The 15,303-nt window shown below is 39.0% G+C and overlaps 1 protein-coding gene and 1 long non-coding RNA gene across 2 annotated transcripts in view; one reads left to right on the forward strand and one right to left on the reverse strand.

Moving 5' to 3' along the window:
* LOC121399313 lies at positions 1-8,250 on the forward strand. The gene is made up of 3 exons (XR_005964905.1): positions 1-262; positions 1,519-1,659; positions 7,315-8,250. It is a non-coding gene; the product is annotated as an uncharacterized LOC121399313 (long non-coding RNA).
* A 1,452-nt stretch (positions 8,251-9,702) lies between these two features.
* The window catches only part of nfkb1.S (nuclear factor of kappa light polypeptide gene enhancer in B-cells 1 S homeolog), a 65,834-nt gene continuing 60,233 nt past the window's right edge, over positions 9,703-15,303 (reverse strand). Inside the window, exons 22-24 of the mRNA XM_018243391.2 lie at positions 14,344-14,516; positions 13,352-13,481; positions 9,703-10,299 (exon numbers count right to left, since the gene is read on the reverse strand). Of these exons, the coding sequence (XP_018098880.1) occupies positions 10,118-10,299; positions 13,352-13,481; positions 14,344-14,516 (485 nt within the window). The 3' untranslated portion in view covers positions 9,703-10,117. The remainder of the gene's footprint in view (positions 10,300-13,351; positions 13,482-14,343; positions 14,517-15,303) is intronic.

Here is a 15,303-nt window from a genome sequence, read left to right on the forward strand (position 1 = left end):
TCCCCCCTCCAAAGGAAAGCAAAGAACAAAGTTACAGAACTGCAGGAGCTTTGATAGTGTCTGTGGGAGGAGGGGCTGCTAGTGCAGCTGTAGAGCAGGACGTAGGAAAGTGAAAGTAATTGCTTTCCTTCAAACCATGTGACCGCTTTCCTCCAAACATCGCACGCATGGGCAGAGAGGGGAGGGGGAGTGTACAGCTAGATTCTCATGTCGTGGTGCGACTTGGCTTTTCATTACAGAGCGGCTGCCTCCAAGCACACAGGTAATGCTGTGCCTGCTGTTAGAGCAGCACAGGATGAATGTGTAATGAGCAGAAATGGAAGCCCCCATGACAAAATACAAACTAAAATAACTTATGCATGGATTTGTGGATTAACATTTTATTTGCCAGACAGTGTTTATGGATGTGTGTTTTTTATAAAAATGCAAAAAAAACATTTTTTTTAAAATGACGACAGATTCCCTTTAAATATATATACCAGTTTGGTAAGATTCTTTAATATGCCACTTCCACTTAATATGATATGAACTATCTGTTGCTTAAGTGTTCATTTTGGGGGTATAGTTCTCCTTTAAAATCAGTAAAGTAAGGGCTGCAAACAGTATTTTATTTGTGAAAACATTATAAGTTGTCTTGGTGTATTCCCCTAGCATTTTTACAGTTTTATAGCATAGTCGTGCTTTAATACTGTAATTTTACCTATGAAAATCAATAATATTCTTTCTGTACAGAAGCCCCCAAGCCCATCAGTACTTGCTGCAGCCAACACCTCGACATGGAATTAGGGTGATGCTTCCCTGCTTGTGATGAGCCTGTTGTGTCATTAACACTGGGCTGGAGGCAGCACAATCCTCCAGCTCCTTGTAGTTATGATGACTGCAGGTACTGCTGGCCTGGTGATGGTGGTGGGTGGCAATTAGAGGAAGTAATTCTAGTAAAACTCACACATTACTACTACTACGATTTTTATAGGAATGTGTCACTGTACTGTTTCTTTGCTCAGTTCATATATACAGTGAATTAAAGACTGGAAATTGAGTTTCATTATGATACTGCAGCAAAATAACACACACTATTGCTTGTTGGTGGACCCTACCATGTGAATAGAATATTAGGGTCAGATGCAAAGCAGGAAATATTTACACTTTGAGTATCTTGGCCGGGGCCAACAATTTATATAAATGAATTTTACTACCAACTATTTTGTAATCTTAGGGAGCTGGAGGTCCCCAGAAACCTCCCACCATCGCTCCCACTATTAATCACTTGCTTGGGTCTGTTGTATGTGTATTTGGCATGTCCTATTTTTAGAGTATCTCTGCTTAAATAGAATGATAACTTTTAGCAGAGTTATTCTGCCAGACATATATTATTGTGCCATAAGGCCAAGAAATAATGGTCACATCGCTTCAGCTTCTTATAAAGGGACTAAAGATACTTGTACAGTATATAATTAGCTGTGTTTCATTAATTAATTAAGTAATTAATTAACACTGTTATGTATTTGTTTCTTTTAGAACATTAAAGTAAATTTTTTGGTGGACAAATGGATACGGAGCACAGAATTCATACACCCTAACAGTAAAATGTATTTTTGATAGAGGTTACACTGCTGACAGGAAGTTGTGTTTCATTATAACAGAAGAAGAACAATTTACGTATGTAATGTCTTTTGTTTTAAATGTATTAAGTTACTAAGGCATCTCTATTTATAGGTTAATACAGTATGTGCCTAGCATGAAACATTACATTTGTTATCATCATGTATAGATAGAATGGCACAGCAAACTCTAATGCAGTGTGTCCATCACTCCCTAAGGGGACCTAGAGCAGTCGTTGGGTGGCAGTTTAAAGACAAGTTAGTGAGATTTAGGGAGAGTGCCTCTTTGCTGCCCTGTATACTACTGGAAGCCTGGTGAGATAGGGCGAGGGACACACTTGTGAAAAATGGCTTTGCCTCAAGCCAAATATAACAGCCACTTTCCTAAATTACAATAGCTTAATAAGAATGTTATTACATCTGTCATCCCTAGTAATGTTGACCCATTACAATTCGCTTATCGCTCAAATAGATCAACAGAGAATGCTATTTCTTATGTTCTACATTCTACTCTCAACCATGTGGACAAGAAACTTGTTTTTATTGATTATAGTTCAACTTTTAACACAATAGTTCCATATAGATTGTTCACTAAATTGATAGATCTGGAACTAAATAGTCTCTTGTGTGCCTTAATCTTTTAATGGGAAGATCACAGGTGGTGAGAGTTGGTAGTGGTGTCTCTAATACTATCATACTAAATACAGGTGCTCCACAAGGATGTGTAGTTAGTCCTTTGCTCTATACTCACTATACCCATGATTGTGTGGCCATATCCAACTCTAATTCCATCGTAAAATGTGTTGATGTACAGTAGTGCTGGGCTTCATCTCCAATAATGATGAGTAAGCTTATAAGGCAGAGAATCTAGCATCATGGTGTCAAAAGAATTGTCTTTATTTGAACGTCCGCAAAACGTAGGAGTTGGTGGTGGACTTTAGTAGGAAACTGCAGTGATCTTATTCCACACTTACTATCGGTGGGGCTGCTGTAGAGAGGATGAGTAATTTTTAATATCTGGGGTTCCAAATTGACATGGTCTGAAACATATTAGAGCACAGCCTAAGAAGGCCAGGCAGCGTCTTTATTATTTAAGGAAATTTGGAGTTTCAGCAGAAATGTTTAAGTCTTTTTATATTGGCGCTGTGGAGAGTGTTCTGACACATAATCATCTCCTGGATTGGGAATTGCGGTGTACAAGATCATAATGATTTACAGCAGGTGATACGGTCGGCAGAACGTTGCACTAGATTTGCTTTACCATCACTACAAGACTCCATTTTGGAGTCAGGAAGGAATTTTTCACCCTCTGGGACAAATTGGAGAGGCTTCAGATGGGTTTTTTCCTTCCTCTGGATCAACTGGCAGTTAGGCAGGTTAAAAAAAGTAAAAAGGTTGAACTTGATGGACGTGTGTCTTTTTTCAACCTAACTTACAATGTTACCCATTTGTTTTACAAATGTCTCCAAAAGCACTAAAATTACCATTTTTTTAATTTAGGTCTGGCAGGACTTTATGTTTGCTTGTGTTCTATATCCTGCTGACAAGTGGTTCTTAGAGACAGTAGAAGCAGGAGTAATTCATCAGGTATATTGATATGATGAGATCTACTGTCTGTAGTGTTTTGGTATTGTATATTTGCACAAGCTTTGCTTTAAAACCTAATATTGCTCTAAGAAATAGTCACCAAAAAACCTTCTCAGTTGCAGTAGTCCTCTGTGGTTCTTTAAAACCAGTAGTCACTATTCTTTAAAACCTGTGCATTCTAAAAAAAAAAATTTACCCCCATTGTAAATTATGAGAGCATAAGAAGGCGCCTTGTTTCCATGCTTATGGAACTCCATTGTGATTTCTTAATGAGCTTATATTTTACAAAAAGATGCATGCCCTACAGAAGGCCCTTCGAAGTATATTCTATTGAATTGCACTTTTATATATGGGCCTTATATTATCAGGGGTATGTTAAATGTTGCAACTTAGATTTTCATTTGCATGCCTTCTCCGTAAATCTGTGGAAAATATTTTCCAGAAAACAGATGAGAAGACTTAGATCCAATCCTTCCATCATTGGGGCAAATTCATTAACCTCCGGAAATTCGCTAGTGACGGCTTCGCTCACATCGCCACACTTCACCAGGCGAAAAATTTGCCAGGACAATGCTTATTCACTAAAATGCGAAGTTGCGTCCAGGGAGCCGAACGATGGCGAAGTTTTGATAGCGTTAATTCGTTAAACAAAGCGAAGTTGCTCTAGCGTTGGCTAATTTGCATACAGCGGGTGCAGAAAATGTTGCAGCATATGTTGCAGCAAATACATTACACTACACAAGCCCAGGGAAGCTTAATAAAAGAAAATAGAGTTGTTATATTGCCCTACACATAAGCCCAATGTATAGTTTATGTGCCATTTGTTAGGAAATGTAGGGGGGAAGCCTAAAAAAAATGTACGCTCTTTTTTAGCCTACAAGAAAATACTTCAGCAGCACTCCGATTATGGTGAAAAAATTGTTGCTTTATTCGTGCCTCAAGCTAAGCGACGTTTCGAGCTTTTCCAGCCCTTCATCAAGCTTTTTTTAGCCTATCACCCTGAAAAACTGGAAATTTGCCAGCGTTTTTTGGGACTTAGAAAAATTTTCCATTTTTTTTTAGGAACTCCTATCTACTCTATTGCACTTTGCCTGGTCTGAGGTGGCGAAAGCAAGTCTGGTGCACGAGGTAACGTTCAGTAAAATCCGCATCTTATTGAAATTGCGTAGTTACGTCCATTCACCAGAGTGAAAATTTGCCTGGCGTTAGAGTGTGAAGTAACTCTAGAGTCTATCTCCTTCGCTAGCAAAGTTACGCCAGCGTTAACATCACTTCGCCCTATAGTAAATTTGCCCCATTGTCTGGAGTGGCAATAATGAAAATGAAGCAGCGATCGCAGATAATTGGTTTTCAGTACCTGCTGAAATGGAGATTGTTTATAAAACTAGAGCTAGTTTATGGACTATGTGACTCTCTACATAAAAACCATCATGCCACTGGTGTTTAAGGTAAGGAACTGAAATCACTTATTTCTTGCTAACATTGTGTAGCATCCATAGGAGGAGCGGGGACAGGGGTGGTCTCTGGGCACCCGGTATTGAAATCCGGTGCTGTGTGAAGGAAAGCAGTGGCATTTTTTTATCTGCAAAATAAAAATATTAGGAGAATTATGCATTATAGATCCATGTGGCTTATTATTAGCTCCTGCATTGCTGGGCAAGGGCCCCAAACCCAGGATTGGCATGGAAATGTGCCCAATTTGGCTGCCCAAGTGGTGGACTAAATTAGACCCTTCAAGAGAGGACTGCATCTATCTAAAGTTTCTGACCAAGAGCCGTCAGTCACCATCAGTATCTGGATGAGCCGGAAGGCAATACTGACCCACATATGGGCAGATTTTATACAATACCCAGTTGATTTTAAGGGCATTTAGGATTCTTTTTCAAATTGCTGTTTTAGCAGAAATGTACTAATGTACAACTTTCTTGTATGACTGTGTTCTGAATGTAACTTCTGTGACTTTACTTCTGTGTTATCGTCTGGCTTCATTTGATCTCCTGTAGGATAACACCCTTAGGTATGTCACAGTTCAATGGACTCTGGTTTATTTTTGGGTGATTGTATTCAGTACACAATAAACATTTTTGTCATATTATTGTAAATCCCCATGTAACTTGCTGCTGTTATATAAATACATTTTGGGGGGTGTGTGCCATATTTTATATAGTGAACTTATTGCACCAGCCTAAAGTTTCAGCTTGTCAATAGCAGCAATGATCCAGGACTTCAAACTTGTCACAGGGGGTCACCATCTTGGAAAGTGTCTGTGACACTCACATGCTCAGTGGTCTCTGAGCAGCTGTTGAGAAGCTAAGCTTAGGGGAATGTCTCAAATTATCAAGCAGAAAATGAGGTTGGTCTGTAATATAAACTGATGCTACAGGGCTGATTATTATATTCTGATGCTAGTTGCACTGGTTTCTGTGCTGCCATGTAGTAATTATCTGTATTAATTACTAATAAGCCTTATATTGTGACATTTATATTCTATGTGTACTGTATATTGTGAGTGGGTCCCTAAGCTCAGTAAGTGACAGCAGCACAGAGCATGTGCAGTGAATCAGCAGAAAAGAAGATGGGGAGCTACTGGGGCATCTTTGGAGACACAGATCTTTACTGCTAAATGGCTGTGGTTGCCTTGGGCTGGTACAGAAGCAGAAAACATAATGTACAACATTTTTAGCTACTTCTTTGGTTAAGCTTTAGTTCTCCTTTAAGGGAGCTGTATACGTATCTCATCTCCATTTGTTTGTTTTTATTTCTGAACAGATGGATCATCTCATCAAGTCCTACCAATGGGAAAGACTCAATTCAAGAGTACTGGCTTGCTAACTTTTTACTTACCCCTCGGTGCAGATTCAGGGATTGAAGTTCACGGCAGCCATCTTTCATGTCTTCCGGCGTTTCTGCAATTTCGGCGCATGCGCAGTTGTTGCAAACCGTGAAATTGCTCCAACTATGCATGCGCTGCTCTGCCAGTCTCATTCTCAGATTACCAAAGACCCAGAAGATGGCTGCCGTGAACTCTGATCCCTGAATCTGCTCCGAGGGGTAAGTAAAAAGTTAGGGGCATTTACCCGGAGTAGCAGCTAGGCTGGGGGATGAGGGAGGGGGGTCTATGTGGGTTGGGGGATCTATGTGGGCAGGGAAACTACTGAACTTTTCTGGTTCCTACATTCTTTTGGCGATCCTGATAAACCTAAGTTAAATCAGCAGCAAAAGTTGGTCTATACTGTAATTTCACGTGTGATGGCTGGATGGGTTAAATTAGGTATCTAATACTGATGATTGTCATTACACCAACCATTTCTCCTCTCACAGGCAGCATCACTACTCTTTTCTACTCTTTCTACTTAAACTTAGTTGTTGAATATGCAGTGAATAGCATTGCTCAGGGCTGGATTTCTTTTTGGGCTGCCCCTAGGCTAGAGGATGAAATACCTGCCCCCCTCCCCTCGCGAGCGCTCCTTCCCCCCACAAGCACTTCCTCCTCCCCAGGCATGCGCACAGCACTGGATTTCTCAACTATGCGTGCCAAGACCAGCTGCGCGCACGTGCAGTTTTTCTATTCTTCTGATCCCAGCTCTGTTTATGGTGATGCGCATTGATGCGGCTGGGCGACATGCCGCCCAGAAAAATGTGCTGCCCTAGGCCCAGGCCTTTGTGGCCTCGTCACATATCCGGACCTGGCATTGCTGTCTTGCAGTGATGGAGTTCCAAGTTGAATTTCAACCATGGCATGGCATTTGTATGTTTTCCCTATATCTGTGTGGGTTTCCTCCAGTGCACACAGATTGGCGTGTCTGATCTGACCAAGACAATATCTTTCATTTTTTTGCCTTTTCATGCCCTTTAAGTGTAAGTCATGTGTTCACTGGTTGCTCTGAGAAAGTGCTGAAAGTACAAGGCACAAAACGTGTAAGCATTTTTATTTTTTACACAAATGCTGTTCTTTTTCTCACTTGAATCTTTTACAAGATAAAAGAAAGCAGTTGAGGGAATTATTTAACAAGCTATGTACTGATTTTAGGGAGTTGCATAGGCCAGTGTAAAATTCTATTTGCAATTCTGTCTGAAGATTCTGTGCTCTTGTCAGTAACAAAAGCCTGTGGTTTCTTGCTTGTAGATTAAAGTGTACAGATGGAATTCACTAGTGTCAGTATGTGAATGGCTTACAGAAGAACTCTTCTTAAATGTAAACACAAGCCAAATATACAAAGAACCTATTCCTGAATTGCTAAGAAGATGCCAGAACTTTACATGAGAAAACGGTGTTGTATTCTTTTAAGCCAAGGACAACCCTACAGTTACCTGAGCTCACTGAAAAATGCACAGGGGCTGCTGCGACCTAACAGTACGGTAAGTGAATGTTCTTTCTCGTAGACTAAGATTAGTCTTTAAAAAAGCAGGGTTATTGGTTGCCGGATGCCTTTGGGAACTGATGTCAACTACTAGACCTAATACACATACTTCTGGGGTTAATTTCCCAGGTAACAGAAGTTGGTCATTAGGGAATGTTCATCTTCCAAACTCTTTTTTTCAGTTTTTTTTACCATTCTCCCAACATTTTAATTTAAAATTTAGGGGGTTATTTATCAAAATCTGAATTTTTCAGATTTTTTAAATAAAAAAAGTTAGACCGAACTAAAAGAAAGGAACACCGGCACATCAAGGAAAACCCTTGCTCGTTTTGGGGCGTTGCATCCGCAATAAATGAGCAAGAGGTTTTTCTGCTAGCATTACTCATGATGTGCCGGTGTTCCTTTCTTTTACACTGAATTTGAGGCTGCCAATTCCTCTTCCACTGAGCACCTGGGATTCACATTCATTCGGACAGCCAGGGTAAGCAAGGGTATTTTTCCTTTTTCCAGTCCGAACTAAAATCCATGATTTGCCCTTATTTATCAACATCAGGGAATAGCCATAAGTTTTTCAGATTGTCGTGTGAAAAAACAGATTTTTTTTTCGTGTTCGGCGCCCCAAAAATCACAAAAACCTTGAGTTTTTGTGGAAAATCCAGTGTCAAACTCTGAAAATTCAGAACATTTCGTGAGGGTTAAAACATCTTATGGTTAAAGGAATAGTTCAGTGTAAAAATAAAAACTGTGTAAATAGATAGGCTGTGCAAAATAAAAAATGTTTCTAATATAGTTAGTTAGCCAAAACAAAAATATATAAAGGCTGGAGTGACTGGATGTCATAATAGCCAGAACACGACTTCCTGCTTTTTAGCACTCTTGCTTTCCACTGATTGGTTAACAGGCAGTAACCAATCAGTGATTTGAGGGAGGGCCAAATGGGCCATAACTGTTGCTTTTGAATCTGAGCTGAATGCTGAGGATCAATTGTAAACTCACTGAACAGTCGCTGACTAACTCAGAGTTATAGAGCTGAAAAGCAGGAAGTAGTGTTCTGGCTATTATGTTAGCCTTTATACATTACATTTTTGGTTAACTAACTTTATTAGAAACATTTTTTATTTTGCACAGCCTATCTATTTACCCAGTTTTTATTTTTTTACACTGAACTGTTCCTTAAAGGGGACATCTGCCGTTGACTTTTACATGAATTTGGCAGGTTTTAGATGGAGTATTTTAGGATTCAGACTTGGAACAGATTCGGGGCATAATAAATCGTGAAAAAAAATCGAATCTAATTTTTACCACAACATTTTTGGCCTTTTGGCGTCAAAATAGATGCCGCAAAAAAAATTGTGTCTTTATAAATAAACCCCCTTAATGTTCCTGTCTCTAGTGTTTCAGGTCTCGCAGGTATCGGGCCGGCCTGCACATCTAGTATATACCAAGAATCTTATGAATTTAAAGGGCAGCATTTTTTTTCTTCATTTCTAGTAGATGTTTTGGACAGTGGTTACTATATGTCCAGTTACTATATTACTATGTTACTATATTATCCAGAAAGCTCTGAATTACGGAAATAATCCAAATTTTTACAAAATGGTTTCATTTTCTCTGTACTAATAAAACAGTACGTTGTACTTGATCCAAACGAATGTATTATTAATCCTTATTGGAAGCAAAACCAGGTTATTGGGTTTATTTAATATTTACATGATTTTCTAGTAGACTTAAGGTATGAAGATCCAAATTACAGAAAGATCCGTTATCCGGAAAACCCCAGGCCCTGAGCATTCTGGATAACAGGTCCTATACCTGTATCAGTAAAGAAAGGACTGGCTGACTGCATACGTCATCCCATAGTTGGCTCCTCTAAAACTGACCCATGTCTCATGGGTTTGATTTACAATCATTGGTGTGGAATTGCCCCTTGCAACGCTTAGCAACCAATCAGCACATTGCTTTCATTTTTTCACAGCTAATTGCCGATTGATCCCTACTGGCACTTTAGCACCTTTTATTCATTTGCTTACTGTGTTCATTTAATTAACAGGCAAATTGAGAAAGACTGGATGAATAGAAACAATTCGTTTTTTTTTTTTGATAAACATCTTTCCTTTATCATTTTATTATAAAACACACAATAAAAATTTGAATTCCAGAAAAATATATAATATTTACTGTATTAAACCAAGGCAAAAAATACATTATTATTAAACGATTACTAGCCATTCTTAATATATTGCCAACATTTGTAAATGACAGTAACTTAAATTGGGAAGTTTAATTTCGGCATTTTAATGAATCGTGTCATTTTCTGATGTTGTATAATAGGAACCCATGCAGAATCCATAGAGACTTTAAACCAACATGATTCAATAAGTAAATATGCAACATCCTAATTCAATTAGGGGATAAGCAGAACACAAAGTGTGATTTATTCTTCTCACTTGCTTACGACATGCATGAGTAAAGAAGTGTTTTAAAATGTATTAGGCCCGGGCTTCTTTGAATATCCAGTGTATTTGGTTTGAGCTGTGCATGGAAGACAGAGAGTCTCTTTCTAACCTGTCACTTGCTACAGATGAGAGGACAGTCTGGTTCCTGAGGAAGCTCTGGGCAAATTCCCTCTGTCTCCTTCAGAGGTTCCCAATATGAAATGCTCAGTTTCTGAAAGGATGTCTCCACGCCACTGTCACATGTACTTTCAGTATCCTGCTGCTTAAGGTATCCAACATCGTCCACAGAGGAATCTGCAAAGAAAGAAATCAATGAAAATGATTTCTAATAGTAATTATTGCAGCACTTTGTTTTTTATGCTATGGCCACAGCTATAATTTACAATGGTTACATCAGCAGCAAGGGTCAGTTGCAGACAAACAGGGAGGTATATTAGCAGAAATGGGCAACATCTGTTTGTCATATTACATAGTTAAATTGGGTTTAAAAAAGACAAAGTCCATCAAGTCCAACCCCTCCAAATGAAAACCCAGCATCCATACACACACCCCTCCCTACTTTCACAAAATTCTATATACCCATACCTATACTAACTATAGAGTTTAGTATCACAATAGCCTTTGATATTATGTCTGTCCAAAAAATCATCCAAGCCATTCTTAAAGGCATTAACTGAATCAGCCATCACAACATCACCCGGCAGTGCATTCCACAACCTCACTGTCCTGACTGCGAAGAACCCCCTACGTTGCTTCAAATGAAAGTTCTTTTCTTCTAGTCTAAAGGGGTGGCCTCTGGTACGGTGATCCACTTTATGGGTAAAAAGGTCTCCTGCTATTTGTCTATAATGTCCTCTAATGTACTTGTAAAGTGTAATCATGTCCCCTCGCAAGCGCCTTTTTTCCAGAGAAAACAACCCCAACCTTGACAGTCTACCCTCATAATTTAAGTCTTCCATCCCTCTAACCGGTTTAGTTGCACTTAGTCTCTGCACTCTCTCCAGCTCATTTATATCCCTCTTAAGGACTGGAGTCCAAAACTGCACTGCATACTCCAGATGAGGCCTTACCAGGGACCTATAAAGAGGCATAATTATGTTTTCATCCCTTGAGTTAATGCCCTTTTTTATGCAAGACAGAACTTTATTTACTTTAGTAGCCACAGAATGACACTGCCCAGAATTAGACAACTTGTTATCTACAAAAACCCCAAGATCCTTCTCATTTAAGGAAACTCCCAACACACTGCTGATTTAAAGAAGAATGTTTATTATCCCTTATAATATACAATTTATAGGCTAGGAGCCAGCTAGCCAAACACTGTGAATGGGTCTTTCACTTCAAAACCTTATACATATGACAAGACGTATATGATTTTTAATATCATTATACTTTTATATAACATATTGGACTGAAAGTATATGGACACCTGCCTGTCTCCTCCCTATGCAGCTATAACAGCCTGTATGCTTCTGGTAGGATGTGCCATTAGATGTTGCAACACCATAGGCGGGATTTAATCCAATTCACTCAAGTTATTTGATGGGTGTTCAATTGGGTTTAGGTTAGGCCAGATAATTTATTTCACTCCCATCTTTGTAAATTTGTTCTGTATGGACCTTATTTTGTGCATGGGGGCAAACCATAGAAAATGGCCAAAACCATTCATCTCCTTCACCAAACTTTCATTGAATTTTCCAATAGTTTTTATTGTCATTTATGAGAATAAAGCATTATAACATCATAAGACAATGGGCGTCATTTATCAACACTGGGCAAATTTGCCTATGGGCAGTAACCCGTGGCAACTGCATTCATTGTTTTACTTGCAGCTGGCTTTAAAAAGCTAATCACTGATAGGTTGCTATAGGTAACTGCCCATGGGCAAATTTGCCCAGTGTTGATAAATAAGCCCCAATGTTAACCAAAGCTTACTATAACCATTTTGCATTTAGGCATGTAGTGTCCTTCTGGCATCTGCAAACCCAGACCTTTCCATCAGACTGCTAGATAGTAAAATGCCATTTATCACTCTAGAGCAGTGATCACCAATCAGTGGTTCACGAGCAACATGCAACTCACCAATCCCTTGTATGTTGCTCCCAGTGGTCTCAAAGCAGGTGCTTATTTTTAAATTCCTGGCTTGGCAAGTTTTTGTTGCATAAAAAACACGTGTACTGCCAAACAGAGCCTCCTGTAGGCTTCCAGTCCACATACTACCAAATCACCAATCGAAAGCTCTTAATTGGCACCCTGGAACCTTTTTTTCATGCCTGTGTTGCTCCGAAAACACTTTTTCCATTTGAACGTTGCTCGTGCATATAAAAGGTTGGTAAAACCTTGTTCTAGAGCTTGTGTTTCCACTGCTTCAGAGTCCCTTGGTGGTGGTCTTTATACCATCCCAGTTAACATTTGGGGACAGATCTATCAAAAATTTTATTTGATTTATCCACAATTCTAATTTCTTTGCTCCTTAGGGTCAGGGCACACACTCAGATTTGGGGAGATTAGTCGCCCGGCAACAAATCTCTTCTTCGGGGAAACTAATCTCCACAAACTACCTTCCGTTGCCTAAAATGTAAATCACTGGCGGGATGGCACTCAGAGCATTTTGTTTTCCAAAGTCGCACTAAATTTCATCATGAGGCGACTTCGGAAAACAAGTGCTCTGAGTGCCATCCCGCCGGTGATTTACATTCTAGCTGGGAGAAGGCAGATCGGGGAGATTAGTTGCCGAAGAAGACTAATAGATATGTCTTGTATCTATTAAGCCAAAAAAAAAAACATGAAAATTCGATTGTAAAAAATTCACCATCTAAAAGCTGGCGAGGTCACATAGAAGTCAATGAGAGTTGTCCTAGGCAAAGCTCAAGTTTTTTGGTTGATTTGAGAGTTTTTATCTGAAAACTCGATCAATTTAAGCAAAGTTTTTTCAGGACATGAACTCTATCATTAGTTTTTCATTTGAGACACAACTCACAAATTGGATTCTTAATAAATATGCCCCTTGATATTGCACATTGTGATGTTACTTGCCTCTGATCACCCATAATTCACCCCTCATTCTCTATGTATAATTCTTGTGCTGACACTGGTTCTGGAGACAGTTTGAAACTCACAGTCAGTGAAAGTCAACATTCTTGAGGGAAGATTGTGAGAGGAAAGCAAAGTACTCGGAGGAAAATCACTCAGACATAGAGAGAACATATAAATTGCTTTCAGATAGTGCCCAGGCCAACACTGAATTGAGGACCTTTTGGAAGCAAAGTAGAGTGAGTTTGCTCAGTGTGTAAGAAAAACTGTAGTGAGTGAGTTTTACAAACAATAAATGGTCACGTATATTCACCTCTCCTCTGGGAAGGAATTGGTGCCTCTGAATACAGCTTAATGATTGACTGCTCAATTGCCTCAACCGCTTCAGTGCAATGCATCTGTTTTAATGCATCCAGGAGTTCTCTTATGGTTCCACCAGAAACCTTTAACAAAGCACAACCAAATGTTTCATTTGAACAAGAATAATAGGCACTACATATAATGGTTAGTGGGCAGAAACACATTTACTTGTTTAATTCGTTTTTTTCATTCAGAATGTTTATGGGCTTTTTATAATGGAATCATCATACGTCTGCAATAAATCTCTTATCAGAACCAGAGATTTATATGGATTATGTCAAAAACAGTTGTGCCATTTTTTTTACACCACTTCAACATTCATTTTACAAATGGGTGAAAACGTATTAAGCAGCTTTATAAAGTGTCTATTAAGATATGAAGGGAACAGGCCCGGACTGGCCATCTGTGAAATCGTGCAAATGCCCTTTGGGCCACTGTCTGCAAAATGTAAATGGGCTGCACGGGCCACTCTGCACAGTAGTGATGAGCAGAGTGGCTGCTTTTCCAGGGCTGCTTTGTCACCCTGTCTGGCCCTGTAAGGGAATATTAAACAGCCTGGCCAGAGGCAACTGTGTGGGTACTACTGTATGTACACTTTTTTAGCCTTTCCCAAACAAAAACATTTTATATATGAATATATATCTGCCTCCCTGACAAATATCTGGCTGATTTTCATCTATTGCCACATTGGTGAGTTGATGCTGCCTTCTCCCAACCAGCCCTTCATAGGCCTCTGTTATCCACCGTTTATTTGGACAAACGTCCATTCATTTGGCCATCTTGAGAAATAAACCCATTATATTCTACAGAGCTTATCTGTAAACATGAGCCTTTCACAATATTTAGTTTAAATAGTTTACCCATGGCTACACAGCAGCTTATTTATATTAACTCTAGTTGTGTTCCTGAAGCAAAATGGATACTGAGCTAACACACAGTTCTCACCTCAAAGTTGTCCAGTAATGTTTTAGATGGGAGTGGACTTAGTCTGAAAGCATTGTTCAGCATTCCAAGGCCCAGCTTCTGCGCTAAAGTGGCCCAGTTCTTGTCCAAATCTTGGCTTTCTAACAAGGTGTAGAGCTGCTGCTTTACCTTTTCGCTAAGGTTTTTCATGTCACCTTGAGAATAAAGAAAGAATTTAAGACAAATAGAAACTAATATGCCTAACAATTCATGATTCATCTACTATCACATTATTTAATACAGTCTTCATTTTAATGTCTTTTTAAATATTGTATTAAAAATAATGTATCAATCATAACCAAACCCAAATTATAGGTGGACTGGGTGCACCTTATATCTACTGATATTATATAGCATGCAGGCTAGAGGCAATGATCAACACACATTAACAAACAAGGGAACCCCTGGATCACTATAATATATAATCACAATATAAAATAGCGAATAAAGTACCCCCTATTGTAAAATATAAGGATATTATAAGTTACCGAGGAGTTTCAGGACCATATAAAAGCACGAGGCCTAAGGTTGAGTGTTTTTATAGAGGTCATGGAACTCCGAGGTTACTTCTAATATCCTCATATTTTCCAACAAGGGGTACTTTATTTATTATAATACACAAGTTTTGTGACAAGTCATGTGACACGGATGACATCACTACTCACCGTTTATAACTGATGACAGAAATGACATTAGAACTCACCGTTTATAACTGATGACATCAGAACTCACCGTTTATAAGGATATAATTTACAAGATATTCATGGCTTTTGTGTATTAATACACAAAAGCCATGAATATCCTGTAAATTATTTCCTTATAAACGGTGAGTTCTGATGTCATCAGTTATAAACAGTGAGTTCTGATGTCATTTCCTTCACATGACTCACTATAATTTGTGTATTATAATAAATAAAGTACCCCCAGTTGCAAAATATGAGG

This window comes from Xenopus laevis, chromosome 1S (assembly GCF_017654675.1).
Source record: "Xenopus laevis strain J_2021 chromosome 1S, Xenopus_laevis_v10.1, whole genome shotgun sequence".
NCBI lineage: Eukaryota > Metazoa > Chordata > Amphibia > Anura > Pipidae > Xenopus > Xenopus laevis.